Source organism: Pelodiscus sinensis, chromosome 1 (assembly GCF_052426305.1).
Source record: "Pelodiscus sinensis isolate ZL-2025 chromosome 1, ASM5242630v1, whole genome shotgun sequence".
Classification (NCBI taxonomy): Eukaryota; Metazoa; Chordata; order Testudines; family Trionychidae; genus Pelodiscus; species Pelodiscus sinensis.
In genome coordinates, this window is record NC_143052.1 from 70672266 (window position 1) to 70690320 (window position 18055).

General features: G+C 41.9%; 1 protein-coding gene across 3 annotated transcripts in view; it reads right to left on the minus strand.

Moving 5' to 3' along the window:
- Window positions 1–304: 304 nt before the first annotated feature.
- E2F7 (E2F transcription factor 7) overlaps window positions 305–18055 on the minus strand; it is a 28230-nt gene continuing 10479 nt past the window's right edge. For 2 of the 3 annotated variants that reach the window (XM_014571216.3, XM_075932215.2), the window contains exons 5-13: window positions 15982–16269; window positions 14648–14806; window positions 12622–12759; window positions 11702–11896; window positions 11130–11214; window positions 9441–9981; window positions 8327–8591; window positions 5489–5910; window positions 305–3628 (exon numbers count right to left, since the gene is read on the minus strand). In XM_014571216.3, the coding sequence (XP_014426702.3) occupies window positions 3452–3628; window positions 5489–5910; window positions 8327–8591; window positions 9441–9981; window positions 11130–11214; window positions 11702–11896; window positions 12622–12759; window positions 14648–14806; window positions 15982–16269 (2270 nt within the window). In that variant the 3' untranslated portion in view covers window positions 305–3451. The remainder of the gene's footprint in view (window positions 3629–5488; window positions 5911–8326; window positions 8592–9440; window positions 9982–11129; window positions 11215–11701; window positions 11897–12621; window positions 12760–14647; window positions 14807–15981; window positions 16270–18055) is intronic. The other variant, XM_075932228.2, reaches the window with a different exon arrangement.

The window sequence follows — 18055 nt, forward strand, 5'->3', positions numbered from 1 at the left end:
TGTAAATATACTTGCACAAAAACACGCTTGAGGTGTGGACGCTCCATGGGTTTCTGCGCAAAAACAGCTGTTTTTGTTCAAAAACCCTGGAGCGTAGATGTAGCCTCAGTGTACTGGGGCCAAAGGAGTGAGAAGATTACCCACGATAAGGAAAGTTGCTGAACCTGGAAGACTCTGAGGATCTCAGTTAACTTATTTGGTGTTCAAATAGTGAAGCCATGGGCAATCTAGATACATTTTAGATAAAGCAAAAAACCAAACAACCAACTCCCCGCCAAAATAAAAAACCCAACAGCAACAAAAAACAAACCCAAAACAAGCCTTCTCCACAATTTCACCTTCTCTTAGTTCATTTTTTATTTTGTAAAGTTTACAATGTTTCTAACAGGTATTAAAAAAAATTCAACCCAACAACAGTGTGCTTGTAGTACAGTTACAGACAGGTAGCTACAAAGAACATTGCTAGATACAAGAAAAAGGAGGAAGTGATATCTAACCAGTGAAGAACAGCTACAAGCAGCAATAAAATTAATATCTATATAAAAGCTAGCAGTGCAATGATACAAACAGGAAGCAGCTTTACATTAAAAATACAGCTTTTTAAATACAGAAATAGCACCTTTTACAAAAGAAATTGAGAAATGTAAACCTGGTAGGTAGATTCAAGTATATAAATTATACACACATGCCCCCAACACTTGTACCAGAACATAAAAGTTTCACAAACCCTGCACAACATCATGCATGTGCACTTTCTTCAGTGCAAATTCAAATCCTGCTTTTCCTTAGCAGTTTTGCTGATTTGTTTGACTGAACCCAGTGATAGGAAGTGTAGACTGCCATTGCCTCTTGACTATCAGAAGTACCCCATATCTAGTGCAGCAGCCTAACCGCTGCAAGTTCTTCTGCAGGTAACATGGTTTGATCTATTATTTTACACTTTTGCAGTGGTTTCACTCATGCTTCTGTTTACCTAGGTGTGAGTTTTGCCCTTGACGTAAATGGGACAATGTCAAGCCCCACCGCAACCCTTGCATGCCCTGTATGTTACAAAAGCAAAGTAGGCCTGATTCTGCTCTCCCTATAATTGGTCTCGCTTTACTGACTTCAGTAGAGTTACCCCTGATTCATACTGGAGACCCACTGAGATCAGAATCAGGCCCAGTGTTTTAATGAAGCAGGTATTGGAAAATGAAGATTTTTCTGTCCCTGTAGTTTCAAGTATAGTTAGGTCAGTCATGAAACAGAACAGCCTTACTGACAAAGTGAGATGGGTTTGCAATGATGATTTAACTGTGGAGTAAAAAGGCTTCATATTTTAATCAAATCCTCCTCCTTCCTCCATACTGCCATTTCACTAACACGCTGCTCACAGATAAAGGAGAAAACAGATTGCGTGACTAGTGTAGATTCTCCATACAATCTGGAACAACATCAGTCTGTTTCAAGCCTGAACAGATACTGACTTGTACTAGCTGAGAAAAAAATCACAGCATCAGTAGCTACAATGTATGCTTGGCAATATTAATGTTAGCTACAGACTTCATTTTACTTTGCAAAGTAATTTATAATTGGGAGTACAAGAAAAAGTGATTCAAATACAATCATGTAAACTTGCAAAACTGTAGTGTAAAACATAAAACTTTTAAAATTTAACAGTGGTAAGGGTTCTCTTTCCCACATCTGAAATTTTCTGTGTCATTCTACTGCCAAATTGTTGGTTGTTTTAAAAGAGGGATTAAAATACTCCCTCCTCATAAGGCTCTCATTGGTCTACTTCTAATATAAGGCCACTGTACTCCCACTTACCACTCCACTAAAATTCATTCTTAAATTCCATTTGGTAAGGACACATTTCTTTATAAACCCTTCCCTTTCCCCCAAGAAATCCTTCTCTCCCAAGGCTAGAGAAATAGCACATTAGACTGTCTGCTCTCAAGAGAGCAATATCAATAAACACATATTTTCACTACATGAAAGAAGAGCTGATGTGGCTACCCACAGATTTAATAAAATTTCAAAGTAACATGATAATATTAAAAAAGAAGAAATGCAACTGCAGATTGTGAAAACATCTAAAATCAGTACTAACCATTACATTATTTCCGTTTATATTAATTGTGCTCAAACACCATCCACCCACTGTTTGAGGACTCTGAATGCTAATAAGTGTGACATGTACTTTTCTTTATTCCCACTTTATCTGCAGGCATGAAGCTAACTACCACCCCTATCTTCCCAAATTCATGACTCCCGCTCACTGATATCTTCTTTCTACAATTTTTCTACACAGGTGCCTAAATACAAAGCCTCCCACTTTTCATGTGTATTCAAATACACCATTCATGGGGACTGTCTTTGTTCATAATCTCCAGCCGTATTAAAATTTAGTGAATAATTATAATTTCTAATGAGAGTTACCAAAATTGCCTACTGTCATTGGTCAACAATTATGCACATGAGTATTTTTGGAAATAAAATCTAAAATCCTGTGATTAATTGCTAAGTTCTATCTGGATTTAGAGAGATTCTAGACCATATATTTCAATGGAGAAGAAATCCTAGCACACACATTCAGAGATTCACTATTCCCAGATTAATTTGTCAGATTGTGTTATTTAGGAACCAGATTCAATTTGTTAATTAATTTGTACTTTTTGCCCAGAAAAAGACACAAGACAAGGACTAATACAGTTCATTAATACAACTACCAAAAAAAAGTTAAGATTCACAGTTATTTTGGTCTTAATATTTTCATATGTATACATTCATCCATTCTGTAAGTTCATTAGGCTTTTGTAAAACAAGTGCAGGGCAAACTGTACAACCACCAATCAATATTCAAGTAGTCATACCCTGAGAAAATCTGTTGTTTTGAGGCTGCAAACATTTTGCACTAAATCCCATTCCAATATACAAAATAAATAACAAGAAACTGCATTGCTGAGGCAGAATTTGATAGACTGAAACACAGGCAGCAGCTGCTTTTACAGCTGCAGGAGGTTTTCATTTTTTTACCACAGATTTACTCAGGGTAAGTAGAGGACATGTAAAAAACACTCACCCTAGATAAGTGCTGGACAGCTTACTTAAAGAAAGAAAGAAAGAAAGAAAGAAAGAAAGTTCCATGAGACTCCAATAAGTCTGTTTACATCTTGTCACAGCAATATAGTATTTTTCATATTAAAACCACAAATACAGTTTGGTGCTTGCATTGCTGCACCATGCTCAAAGTCTGAATCCTAACAAATATTAAATGAGCAATTAAATAAAGATACTTCAGTGATAGGGATGATTGATGAAGGAGAAAGCTAAAGAATTAGTGTGGAAGGGAAGTATGCCAACAGGGGTGACATTTTAACATCCTCCTCTTGTTATGAAATCGTAGTTGTTAACAAAAGCAACAGCTAAGTCATATTAGAATATGACCACACCCTTGCAATGAGTTGGATTAGTCAGTGCCGCTACTTGAGATTTCTAGTCTCCTCTGAACAGAACTGGTATTTCTGGTCTGGTTGCCTTCCTTTTTTTTCCATGCAATAGGATCTCCAAGGCTGCTGGGAGTTTTGAAAAATGCCTCATGATGTGTAGGACGAATGCTCTTCGGAGTAAGTGGGGTTGATGATGGCTAGTTATACAAGTGAAACAAAGCAATTCAGAAATGTCTTATCCAAAAGTGAGAAAACACACGCTATTTCTTAGATACACGAATAAAGATTTCAAGCCAGGTGTCTAAAATTAGGGTCCTAAATCCATATTTAAACATCCGAACATAGACAAATTCAGTTTTAAGTGCCTGTCGTACCTCACTGTCAAGGGCTCAGTGTGGATTTAGATGCCTAGCATTAGACATCTGTTTGAAAACTTTAGCATGAGTTTTATAACACAATGACTTTCCTTGAATATGCAAACTAACACTCTTTTTAGTGATTATACTGTGATTGATTTTTGAATTCTGTTATTTTTTCATAAGTTTGCAAACATCCAAAAACACAATTTTATTTTTAATTGATCACTCATTCCCCCGTATCATTCCCTGATAATATTTTTTTAAAAGAGTAAGACTAAGGCAAAGACAAAGTGTAGTGGGTAAGAGAAACAGATAGCAATGTAGTTTGATCTCATGTGTAGTACTAAACATAGCCAATTTCCTCCCTATTCTGAATTGGTATTAATGATTTCTTTGACACAAGAAAAAACTCACATTGTGTTAATTTTGTTTTTAAAATTGAGAGTCCTGTCCTTATCCATCGTATATAATACTTTCACCCAGCGCTCTAATCAGACACTATCATTAGGAAGTGGTATTATTTAGATATTAAAGTAAATGATTTGGGGGTGAAGCGTGGAGGATTTATACTTTTTTTTTCTTTTACAACTTTTCAGCCAGATGTCTGAGTTAAAACTGAGAATCCTCCTACGCTGCTCTGCCCTATCCTATTTATTTACTTTACACAATTCAGCTTTTTAGTGGTAATGCCTATCAGAAGGCTGTAAGAAAATTGCTGGTAGCAATTTTATTGCAGAAACTGCAACTTTTAAATATACCAGAAATGTTTATAGTTGCCTCAAATTTGAGTGACCTGAATTAGCATGACCTTGTGTACTAGGTTGCAATGCCACTCACAGACATCACGGCAGAAGGTATGACCAGGCCACTCAAATTTTACCTGGCTTCTTCACAGTCATGCTTGTGTTGGAGAGCCAAACAGAACACATATCATCTCTTCTGTACTGCTGCTCTGCTTTGGAAGATAGGTTGTATGCCTAAAACCACAACTTTAACAAACTGTGGCTGCAACTTCTGAACCAAACCTTTCCCTTTCTCTCCCCACAAAATCTCAACAATTTACCAGAGAATCAAAGCATTGGGGAAAGCATAGACTGATTTGGGAGAGAGTAATCATTTTTTCTACTTCAGTTTATGGTGCTAGCAAACTTGCAGATACACATGTTTAATATTATACTTCAACCTGTCAGAGGTTTGTTTGTTAGTTTTTTAAAAATATGTCACTGCAAGGGTAGACACTGCACCATAATGTTATCCTCTCCCTCTGCGACAGACACACCTCTCCAGCTGAGTCAATAACTGCAAAACCAAATCTCTCTCATTCAGTCTCAGCCACTTGGTCCCAGGACAGGGGTGGGCCAACATCTGGCCCAGCAGACTTTTTTTATCTGCTCTTGGACCTCCTGCCAGGAAATGGAGTTATGGGCTTGTCCAATCCCAACTCACAATTCCATCGTCTTCTGGCATGGAGCAGCACCACTCTGCACAGGTGAGCATGCACCATGCTGTTTCTGGGATTGGAACCCTGCCCCTATGCAGCAGCCCCTCCCCCACTCGGAAGCATGCTCGGTCTCCTCCTGGTCTCCTGTGGCCTCACCCTCAAGAGCCATAACCTGATGCAGCCCTCAGGCCTCTAGTTTGCCCACCCCTGCTGCAGGATGACACTTTTGTATAGCCTCCCTGTAATAAATTCCTCACCTGTTGTAGTTTCAGAAGGGTGACTGGGTGCCCTGTACAAACTGGGGATTCCAGTTTAACCATGCTGCAAGACTTTCCAAGCACAGGGCTCAGATGTACAGCAGAAGACGGCTGTTGTGAATCCACTGAAGGTATTTTGGAGGTCTTTGGAGTAACCATTGCTGTGGTGCCAATAAAGACAGGCGTTGTTGATGTGAAGGTGGGCATACTGATATTTGTGGGTGCAGCATTTGGAAGAGAGCCAGCAGGAGCAGAAGAAAGCGGACCGGTGATTGCTGGAGAACAGATAAGAGGGAGGGGTGCCAAGGCTGTTGATGGCACTACCACACAGGGAACACTAAGAGATGGTAACTGGCTTGCAGACAGACCAACAGCACCAGGGATTTGGTTTGCAGAAAACAGGAAGTTAAAACCACTTAATCCTAAACCAAAGAGAGAGCAAATTAAGGAATTAATGCAGTTTGCTAATGGACATTAACCATACACTGTTATTTAATAAAAGGGAGAAGCAGGGAAAAAGTAAAGCTGTCTAGGAAAAAGCAAAACATAAAGGTAAATAAACTACATGTCTGAGAGATCTACTCAAATCGCTCTGCGTTGTTTATATCCCCACCTTTCCTCTCATCTCTCTTTTATATTTTTCTCTATTTAGATTGCAAGCATCTGTAAAGCACCAACCACCATTTGCTGATGTATAAATAAGAACCATAAGTGGCAGCCTGTATACATACACTTGGTACTTGTTTCTCCACTAATTTAGAAATAATTTACTCAACTCTTTTTTAAAAATAAAACTTATACATGGCTTTAAAGGAGAGCTGTCAATTAACTGCAGTTAATTCAAGTGATTAACTCAAACCAAATTAACTCGATTAAAAATTACCATTTTCATCACATTGTTAAATAATAATAAAATACCAATTTAAATATTCTGGATATTCTACATTTTCAAATATATTGAATTTAGTTGTAACACGGAATACAAAGTGTATAGTGCTCACTTTATATTATTTCTGATTACAAATAAAGATACACAAAAGAAATATGATTTTTCAATTCATCTCAAAGAAATGCTACCGTGTAATCTTTTTATTGTAAAAGTGCAACTTACAAAAGATTTGTTTTTGTCGCAGAACTGCACTCAAAAATAAAACAATGTAAAACTTTAGAGCCTGCAAGTCCACTAAGTCATTGTTTTTGTTCACCTCAATGGCTAAGACAAACAAGTTTGTCTTCATTTACGGTACCCTACCTGTAATTCCCCATCCTGCAAGGCATTTTCATGATAAAAAGATTGCACTACAGTACTTATATGAGGTGAATTGAAAAAAACTATTTATTTTGTTTCTTTTTTACAGTGTAAATATATGTAATACAAGTGTAGAGTACTGCATATTTTGTATTCTGTGTAGTAACTAAAGTCAATGTAATTGAAAATATTTAGAAAACCTTCAAAATATTTAAATGCATTGTATTCTATTATTTTAACAATGTGATAAACTACAATTAAGCACAATTTTTAAAAATCTTATGATTAATTTTTGTAATCGTTTGACAGCCCTACTTTAAAGAAATAACATTATAAAAATCCACTTGTTAAAAGCCCAATCAAAACTAACTGCAGTCAAGGGAAAGATTTTAATTGTCTTCACTGGGTGTTGAATTGGTCCCCAATTTATCAGATCTTCTGAACACCTTCATCAACATTTTCAAACTAAGGCTCCCAGACTGTAAATTGCTGTGAATCTGTATCCATGTAGCACTGCACCTGCAAATAGTGGCTTTGACTCAGTGGCACAATAGGACTAAACTCCAAGGGAGCAACCACTCCATTCCACAGCAGCCATAAAAACTTCTTCCCTTCACCCTACACAGGTGCCTTGAATGGGAACATCTTGTAACTGGCTTTAAGAGAGCAACTCAACTCCCTGGGCTTCAGCTGCTGCAGTGTTCTTCAGGCTACTTGACTCACCAGCCTCAACTTCTAGCTCCCCACATTCTTGGCTACAAGATGGACTTCAGTTCTGGTTGCCTAGCTCTATAGACCAAAGCACACACTGAATTAACTACCCCATGTGCTACCTGCATACTGATCCTGGCAGGGCAGGGAGACAGAAAATAAGAACTCACATGCCTATCAACAGCCATCAGACAAATTCTGCAGCAGCAATGCTGAGGTGCATGAGATCCTGGAAAAATAGATTCCAGGACTGAAATCTACAAAGCCCTGCTTGAGTTGAGTTACACCTTGTAGAGCTAATTTCAGGCTATTAAGACACCAAATACTAAGGCTGGGTCAATAAGTGCTATGGGGCATAGCTGCAGCTACGCAAGTGAGGTTTTTCTGTCACTGTCATGTCTACAGGAAGGTTAGGTTGCTCTAACTACATCACAGGGGGAAAATTTTCACAGCCCTTAGTGACGTAGATGGGTCAGTCTGTTTTAGGAATAGACAAAACCTACGTTCTCCTTTTCAAGGTTTTCTCTACATCCATAAAGGCAAAAACATTAAAAAAAAAAAAAAAGACAGATGAGGTCCCAAAGAACAGGTCTATTGTGATAAGCAATGTGTGTTGCTGTGGAAATATGTGAGGCCCTGTTATTCACTGTAATCCATATGTACATACCTACATAAAAGCATACTGGTTTTCAGAGTTACAAACAGCTCCCAGTGACTGTAGTAGGATTTGAGAGTGAACAGGTTTTCTGAAACTCAGATAACTTTTGCTTAGGTGCCCAAATCTGGATTTAACACCCCCACTTAATATGCCTGAATTTTTAAATTTATGCCTCATCATTTAGTCATAATGTATCCCTGTGTATCTATATAGTCCTTACCTGCAGCTGGCTGCACATAGAGATACTGTGGAAAGAAGGTTTGTTGGTTATTTTCTTGAGATATGTGCTCTTTTCCCTGTGAGGGATCTTCATGGTCTCTGTTCGGAGATTGCTTTTCCTGGGAAGGCTCTAAAGGTTTAGTTGTATCCTCTTCTGCAGTCTCACCAGCAGGAGTTCCTAAATCAAGATGAAAAGCTCCTAGATGTACATTAGAGGCGCAGCTGCTTCCCAAGGGATATGCTACATCAGGTGACTCAATAGGCTTCTGAGCAAAAACAGAATTAGGAAGGAAAAGTCTACATTAAAATAGTACATGGGCTACCATTCACGTGCCTTCCTTAACTAAAGAGTGAATTCACTCTGGGGCAGAGGGCCACCACAAGGAGTGTTGTAGTGACAGTCATCTACACAAGGCTGACTTTCATCTTAAGTGTTTAGGGCTTTTTTTTTAATTTTGAAAGAAAATCTTGACAAGGGTTGTAGATGCCTTGTAGTTGCCCCAGACAGCCCACAATCAGACAATGGCCTGGGCTCCCAATTCAGCATCTGAACTAGACACTGGATGTGAACCTCCTCTCTTTGCAGAAATTGACTCATTGGCTTCCAAAGCCCCATCCTCTCCTAACCCACTCATCCTGCAGAGAGCAGAAGTTGGACTGGGAGGATAGAGAGGGAGGTGAGACAAGGAAGAGGGGAAGAGGCATATCACCTTCCCATGGCTCTGTAGAATGAGCAATGCTGCCTGGGTGAACCCTAGTGGTGTAAAAGCTGATGAGGAGTAACACTGCCACGTTGGGAGGTAGCCCCAGTGACAGGATAATGTGTAGAAGAACCCTCTGATTTCTTCTTCTCTTGCAGGTATTTTTATGGAAGGGACTGATCTGTGCCTCATCATGAGGTAATCAGTCACTTTTTAACCAGAGACATCTTCCAATTAACGCTTCACCAAATGTATTTCTCCCCTTCCCCATTATACTTGTGCATGTGAGGTAGGATTTGTCTCTCTCTAAATAGGTATCTGTACAGAAGAGACTATTTCAAGTAACATGAGCATCTTTCCCCTGCTCTCAGCTTTAGCAACAAAGGTGGGTGTCAATTAAATGCACTTCCCTACCTTGGGTAGCACCAATGAGAGGGGGGCATCACTCTGCTCCAGGGTCTTCCTTTTAGCAACTGGCTCAGAGCTGGCTGCAGGCGTGGAGGGAGATGCACATTTCTGGGAACTACGCTTGTGACAATTAAATGAAAATACAGCAGCTTGTGGCTTCAGGGGTGAGGCCTGCCCCTTAGGGCTTCTGTTGCATTTTTCTCCTACATTAGGAAGGTTCTCTCTCGACAGATGTTCCTGAGGGCTGCCACACAGCATGAAGACAGACGCAGAAGGGAAGCAAACAAAAGGCTGGTTGGGGAGTAGAGCGGGTTTCCCGTTCTCTATTTTTGAGACTGCTAGAGTGGGAGTCTGCAAAACTTGGCTGTTCACACCATTTGACAGAGAGAGGTGTGACATATCTGAATGAGCAATGGGAAACACTGGATGAGGTATGGGGTTAAGACAATAATCAGAGTCCCCAGAATCTGGAAGGACAGAGAACGGAGAGATTAAGGCTGGATTCCTTGATGAATGTAGGCTTGTTTCAGTGGCACAATTTTTACTCCTAAAAGATGCAAGAAAAAGAGAAAGGCATGCAGTTCAGAATGACATCCCCATAAACTATCCTTATAAACAAAATTGTGAGGTTCTCTGGGGTTAAGTGTGGATTCTTTCAATAAGTGCTAACAGGGACATACAACATGTATCCGCAAAATACAGACTCCATGCTATTCTCACCTATGTTATCAGAGAGTGTTTGGATTTGACAGTGGAACAGACCAATTCCGCAGCATGCTTACCCCTTCTCTCTACAGAAGACTCTCTGTGGGGTCTAACTCTCTCCTTTTTAGATGGGATGGAGACAGATGCTCTCATTAGCATATTCTGGCTTCAAATTAATGAGCTAAAGCAATGTTAACTTGCATGGAGGGTTGGTCAAAAACCCCTAAAAGATTGATCATTTTTTTTACAAATATTTTCTTTTTTTTTAATGGGAAGAATCCCATTATCTCTGAGGCTATGTCTACACTGCAGCCTTTTGTCGGCAGAGACAATGCAAATGTAGCGCTCATTAGCATTTGTCATGCTGTTATTTGCATATTCTCTGCCAATACCTTTTGCAGAAGAGGTTTTGCGCAAAAACGAGCAGGCATACAGATCTTGCACAAAAGGTTTTTTTTGCACAAAACAGATCCGTCTACACTGCTAGTTTTTGTGCAAAAACCTCTTGCACAAAAAGCATTGGAAGAGATTATGTAAATGAAGCATGAGAAAATGCTAATGATCACTTCATTTGCATTACCCCGTCAGCAAAAAAAAACCATAGTGTAGACATAGCCCTAGAACCCTACTCAGGATAACTAGAGCTCGTATCTATAAGCTTCCAATAAATATGTTTCATGAAATTTTCAAAGCACTCCAGGGGATTTACACATATCTGGACCATTAATTGTATCGCAAGATGTTCCTGAATCCCCTCAACTTCTTTGAAAATATCAATAGTTGTTTCATTTCTCTATTAAAATGTGAAGCATATTAGCCTGACTCTTTTACATGCACATGGAGAACAAAAGTTACCCCGAAAGCCAATTTCTGTCCTCTAATGAAAGTCACTGGAAATTGTGCATCTCCAACCTCTGGATAAAATTTGACCTTAAATTAAAATGCATAGGGCAGGGAACTGAGCAGACTAAGTTTTAAGACCCAACTTACTCTGCATCCTTTTCCATCTTCTGTCTGCAGACAGCTGCTAGATTTATCATTTTAGAGCAGTATTCATCTGAACCTACAAAGCAAGCTGAAAGAACAAAGGGACATTGAATTAATTACAGAGATTTTCTAAGCACATTTTTATATTGATGATACAAAGAGCGGAATCCAGTTTTTCTGCCAAGGAATGTTTTTATAATATTTACTCTTCAGTTTGAGCACCACCATCAGTTCCATGCAAGAAACACTCAGCACTAAGCAGGCTTAGGACAATTCATAGAGAATTCTGGAAGAACTATTGCTTTATAACTTTAGAATTCTAAAGTGTGAAAGTGCTATAAACTGGAGTCTTACAGTGAACTCCATGTTACTAGAAACCATTCAGTAAAAATCTGTTATCTTTTTAATTCAAGAATCTTAATCTGTCTGCCAAATTCCCACAGAAGAAATAACACCATGCTTCCAGTATGCAAAGAACAGAAAATTTACTGAAAAATAGGAACATCGCTCCCAGGCTGAAAGTGACTGCTACAGATACAATGGGTTAGGAAAGAGCAACTCCTCTTGGTATTTACCTTGCCTCTCCCTATGTGGGCTGTTGGGTTCAGAGCTGAACTTCCTTTTGATCCCTTCACAAGGCTGAACAGTGTTAAATGAAGAGTGCCGTGAAAGCCTCTGTTTTCCATTCACATGGGTTTGATGTTGGGCACATGCTCCTCTTTTCAGTTCTGGTAAAGCAGCACATGTAGGAGCATCAGTTCTTGGTTCATCTAAAGAAATGGGGTTTTGTAAAGTTATCCCCTGAAGGACACCTGTTGTCACTGCAGCTTCTACCATGACACCATAGAATGTTCACGGAACTTTACTATGAACACAGCAGAAGAAAACCCTCTAAACACTGTACTTGTCTAACACCACAAAACTATGTTAAAGCTAGTGGAGAAGATAAGGGCACCCTTTCCCATAATCACTCCAGCACTGCATATCAGTTCAAGATCCTGGGCTGTATCCATGCTCTACTAGGAGCAGCTACAAAGAGCAAAAGGGAAGATGAGGCAAAAGTAGCATTAATGTTCACTTATTTCTCCATGATCATAAAACTGGTCAGCCCTAAAATAAAGTAATGTAAGGATTGTCTACCAGGGTATGTCTAGACTACATGGCTCTGTCGACAGAGCCATGTAAACTAGCTTACCCGACATAGTCAATGAGGTGGGGATTTAAATAATCCCTGCTTCATTAAAATAAAAATGACCACTGCGCTGTGCTGACAATCAGCTGATCTGGTACAGAACAGGAGTCTAGACGCGGATCGAGCGACAAGGGAAGCCTTTGTCGACCGCTCCTTTATGCCTCGTGAAACCTTCCCCTCCCCCCAAATTTATGTATAAACTTCCTGTTTGTTTTAAACCTGCTGCCTATTAAAAAGAAGAAAGTTCCAGAAAAAACACACAGACCTCCCTCCCTCTCCCAAACACCAAGCCACACAAATTACCACTATTTCCATTGAATTCCACAGGCCCAATCCATTTGAAGGCTGGTTTTCGACCCCTTTCTTCTGTGACATGTACTTTCTTTATGAGTCCTAGGCTGGTCAGAACGTTGGCAATATCATACAGCCTTCGTACCTTTGCTGAAAGGTAAACAAAAGTGTAAAGAAATATACAGTAAATATGCTGTACAAAAATGGTCCCCAAACTCCAGAAGCCTGGAAATATGTTTGGTGGCTCACCCCTCTCTGGGATCTCAAGCCAGCCCCCATGGGGCAAGGAGGGAATAGCACCCACCCCCAATCTGTCCTCAGTCACAGCTCTGGCCCCTGCCTCAGCCCCCAGCTCCTATGTTCCTCTCCAGGCCATGGCCCACAGCCCCAGTCTCCTCCACAGCTCTGCTTCCAGCCATAGTTCCGCTCCTAGGGCTGTGGACGGGTTCCAATATAGGTAAGGAGGGGGCACAAAAGAAAACGTTTGGGGACCATTGCTGTATAAGCTAATTAATTTGTGCCATAATGCCAACGTAGCTTTTGGGAATAGGTTACAAGGAAGTATGTCAGTTTATGCACAAGTCACTTCTGTCCAATGGATGCATTTCCTAGCAAGAGCAGAACTGCATGATAAAAATATTTCATCCCACCTTGAAAGCAGCATCATCTGAGAATACTCATATCAATCCATTTTTTTGTTTTTACTCTACAACTCCAATGAACTGAATGATGATGTAGCTAGATGACAACGCCCATAAAACACAAGGTTGTACAACTGAACTCTTCTTCTCTCCCCCAATATATCTAAATATTTAGGGCATAGGCATTTATTATGATTCAGATTCTGCATTTTATATACAGTAATTCCTCATTTAACACAGTAGATACATTTCAGAAAATGATCGTGCAAAGTGAAAATGTGTTATGCGGGGTCAATTTTCCCATTGAAAATAATGGAAAAGGTGGGGGTTGCGTTTCAAACGCACGTGCGCTCACAGCTTCAGCCTGCACTTGTTAGCAGCTGGGACTGGGACATAAGGTTGGGGGAGAGAGGGGACTGGGTTATAGCAGGGAGGGGAGGTGTTTGGCTCTGGAGAAGGGAAGGACAGGGGAGGGGGCTTGCAGCCGGCGGCTGGGTTTCCCCAGCTGGCCTGTCACCAGCAGCTGCACGGGGATTCCTCTGCCTCCTTATAAAGCAGTGGAGGTTTGCCGATCACCGCGCAGTTCCTCGGTGACCCCCTCTGACCGGACACAAGGCATCTGGCCAGAGGGGGTCATCGGGGAACTGCACGGCGAGCGGCAAACCTCGGTCACTTTGTAAGGAGGCAGAGGAAGTCCCGGGCATCTGTGCGAGGCTTCCCCTGCCTCCGTGCAAAGTTGCAGAGGTTTGCCACTCACCGTAGAGTTCCCCGGTTACCCCCTCTGGCTGCACGCAAAGCATCTGGCCAGAGGAGGTCGCCGGGGAAATGCGCAGTGAGCGGCAAACTTCTGCCGCTTTGCAGGGAGGCAGGGGAAGCCTCGCGCAGCTGCTGGCCACTGGCTGGCCCTAGGGGAAAGCGTGTTATTGCGGGGACGGGGTCGTATTGTTTGAAAAATATTCCCTAAAAAAAAAAAAATTGTGCTATCACGAAAACGTGTTAAGCAGGCACGTGTTAAGTGAGGAATTACTGTAGTTAAAAAAAACCTCTTAAACAGCATGGAAAGAATCATCTGTGCTTGAGATCTCAGGGTATGTCTAGACTACATGCCGCTATCAGCAGAGGCATGTAGATTAGGCTACCCGACATAGTCAATGAAGCGAGGATTTAAATATTCCCCACTTCATTAAAATGAACATGGCTGCCACGCTGTGCCGACGATCAGCTGATCCGGCACAACATGGCAGATCCATGTCATTGACTATGTCGGGTAGCCTAATCTACATGCCTCTGCCGACAGAGGTATGTAGTCTAGACATACCCTCAGATGTCAGCCTGAATGTGTCTCCATTTTCTCTGCTGACTGGATGATTAATCCATTTCTTAACAATAAGACTTACTTTTAAACTTGCTGTGATCTGCTGCATCCTGACTTTCTTCTATCAGTATTTTTGCTGCTATGTCAAGAGTGACTATCTTGGTTTTGGAGACAAGGAACAGCATGACAAACTTTTGGCTCATAATCCGCAATGACTTGTCCTTTCTGCTGTTTGCAGATGCTACATTACAAATAAAATTCAAGACAAGACGGGAAAGTATTAAGATGGTTTCTCATGTACAATAAGGGTAAAGTGTTTCCTTATTAGAAAGCAGAAGTCTTTTTGTAGGCATCAAATAATTATTTAAGGCAGATGGACAACAGCATTTCAGCTGTCTTCAAAAGATAATAACCATTAAAGCATAAAGAATTGGTTTTAAATGTACTGAGCCAGTACAACTGTTGAATGCCAGGGAATTTATACCAACATTTGTCTTGTGTAACAGAGAGGAAGAGCTGGCCCTCAGTTAAAAAAAAAAGGACACAGCACTTTTACTATTTACCAGAAAATAAGGAGGGATGAGGGGAGAGAGACAGAAACAATCTGTTCAACAAATTCTTTCACAAATGGCTGTTAGGGAAACTAGAGCGCATGAGTGGCTGGGATGCTAGATGGGGGAGGGCATTGTCTTCCCAAACCACCAGCCTGGCCCTGCCCACACTCCGCCCCAAAAAGCCTACTGTGGGTATATTGCGGGTGGAGTTTGCTGCCCCACAGCACCTGTCCTCCCTCCCTGATGCTATGGGTCCAGGGAGCCTGAGTCTGTGCCCACCCGCCCTCCCTGTGCTGGGAGGGGAAGGGAGAAGGAGACTGCGCAGCATGCTGTCCCACCTCCGCATGGTGTGGGGCGGGGCTTGACTCCTGCGAGGGGCGGTGCCTTGGCAGAAGGGGCAGGGCTGGGGGCTTGCCTCCCTCAGCCTACCTTCACCCACCACCCATGCTAGAGAGAAGTTGGGTGAGGTAATGTCTTTTAATTTGACCAACTACTGTTAGTGAGAAACAAACCTTCAAGATTACCCAGAGCTCTTCTTTGGTTGTTGGAAACTTAGAGTGTCACAGCTACATACAAGCTGGAACAAATTGTTTAGCATGACTAGTTAACATGTTCCATGAGGCCTGCCATGGACAGGCCATTGCATGTGAGGCGAAAGACTGAAATTGTTGCCATCTGTGCTGTACTTAATTTTATATATATATAAAGAGGAGACTCATCTCCAAAGTTGAATTCAGTACCTTTCACAAGCAATATTGTGTATTTTAGTTTTAAAAATTAATCAAATTAAATAAATAAAAAGCCATACTGTATGTTAAACCCTATGACTGCATCTGTACACAACAACCAGTAGGCAGCTTACCGGAGTGGCAATCTGCCTCCGAAAATTCAAGTAACGGTCTTTCCTGGGAATCTGGAAAGGTCTCCTTTTTACATTCTCCAAATTTATATTCAAGGTCCTGCTCTTTATGCTGGAAGTAAGCCATTTGTTCTTCATACTTCTGGAGCGCTCCTATTTCCTGAAGATTTTTCAGAGTTTGACTCAGGCTGTGTCGTCCGTGCCAACAATACTGATTCTTGGCCACCCGGCTAACAAGGTTCAATGATTCCAGAACGTTCACTATATCATAGATGCGCCTACGCTCAACTCCTGTTTTAGGGAAGAAAGACAGCCTTAAAAGCATTCCTGTTTTTAAACATACTTGTACTCACTCTTCCTTTTTTTCCCTATATGCGTTCACTGAACAAGTCTACTCACAGCAAGTTCCCTCTTTCATCATTTCCCTGGGCAAAGCACAGAGTTTGCACCTACAGAAATCAATAGGAGCATAGTCACTGGGCCTGGTTATCCACTGACTTGCACTTATGTAGCACTGTGGAAATTACAGGCATTGTCAAATATTTCACAAGTTGTGAAACAATGGAGAACTGGGCATTTAGTCTTCAATGGGACCAACAGTCTTCTGCTATATTGCTATCAGCAGAAGAGCAGAACAAGCACTGGTAATGGTGGGAAGTTTTGAAAGATTTCCCTAATGCAGACAGGGCCTCTATCTGTATGTTGTGTAAAATACAGGTAATATTTACCAGTCTCATGCAGGTACTAGGACTTTCACTTTGTTAGTATTTTAAAGTGCATGGAGATTGAGTGAAATGTGCTACTAACATGTTGAGTGCTATCCATACATAGTCATATTTTACGAGAACAGCTCCTTAGAGCACCAGCCCCATAAACCCTCTTCTACATGATTCTCCGCATGGAACTCCAGCATACTGGTAGTATGTTGATGGGAAAGAACACGACGGCACATCATCAAGATTATTTGTACAATAGTTAGCAACCCCACATCACTCCCCCAAACACTGGAGCCCAAAACCAAAATCAAGATACAGTAAAACTCCGATGGTCTGGCATCTGTTGGTCCGGCACTACTGATGGTCCGGCACCATCAGGAACCCGGAAGTGCTCCGGGCAGCCGGACCATTGGAGCTGCTCTGCCCCCAGCTTCCCCGATTCAGCGGCTGCTAAAACTGACCAGCGGCTGAATCAGGGAAGCCGGGGGCAGAGCAGCTGGAGGCCCTCGGGGCTGCAGGACCCAATCCGGCAGCACCCCAGCTGTCCTGGATTTAGCCGCTGCTGAAACTGACCAGCGGCTGACTCCAGGAAGCCCGAGGCAGAGCAGCTCTGCCTCGGGCTTCCTGGAGTCAGCCACTGATCAGTTTCAGCAGCGGCTGACTTGGGGACACCTGGGGCAGAGCAGCTAGGGTGCTGCTGGGTTAGTCCAGTAGCGCTGAGGAGTGGCGCTGCAGGACCAACCCAGCAGCACCCCAGCTGCTCTGCCCCAGGCGTCCCCAAGAGCAGCTGGGAGGCTGCCGGGTTGGTCTCGCCGCGCTAAGGGTCGGCGCTACTGGACCAACCGGGCAGCACTCTAGCTGCTCTGCCCCAGGCGTCTCCGATTCAGCCGCTGCTGAAACTGACCAGCAGCGGCTGAATCAGGGATGCCTGGGGCAGAGCCGGACTATCGGAAGGGGGGGCTATGAGGGGCCTGGGGTGGCACCCCCCCACCCTAAGCCCCTTATAGCCCCCCCTTCCGATAATCCAGCAAATCTGATAATCGGGCACCCCCTGGGTCCTAAAGGTGCCGGATTATCGGAAGTTTACTGTACATGTTTAACGAGGAGCATTGTCCCCCTACTCTTCCGACCCAATTGTCAGTATTCTCACAAAAGAATCTACATTAAAGAAGCTGATTAGAAGAAACAAGATTAAGTTGGTAAATTCTCAGTGACTCTATGTACCCTGAAATGTTTTGAGATTAAATTTAGTCTCCATCTGCAGTCTGATCCTGAATTTCTTAACATTTCTTTATCGTTTTTATGGACATCAGTGGGAATTTTGGGTGAACAAGGAATGTAGGACCAGATCCTTACAATAA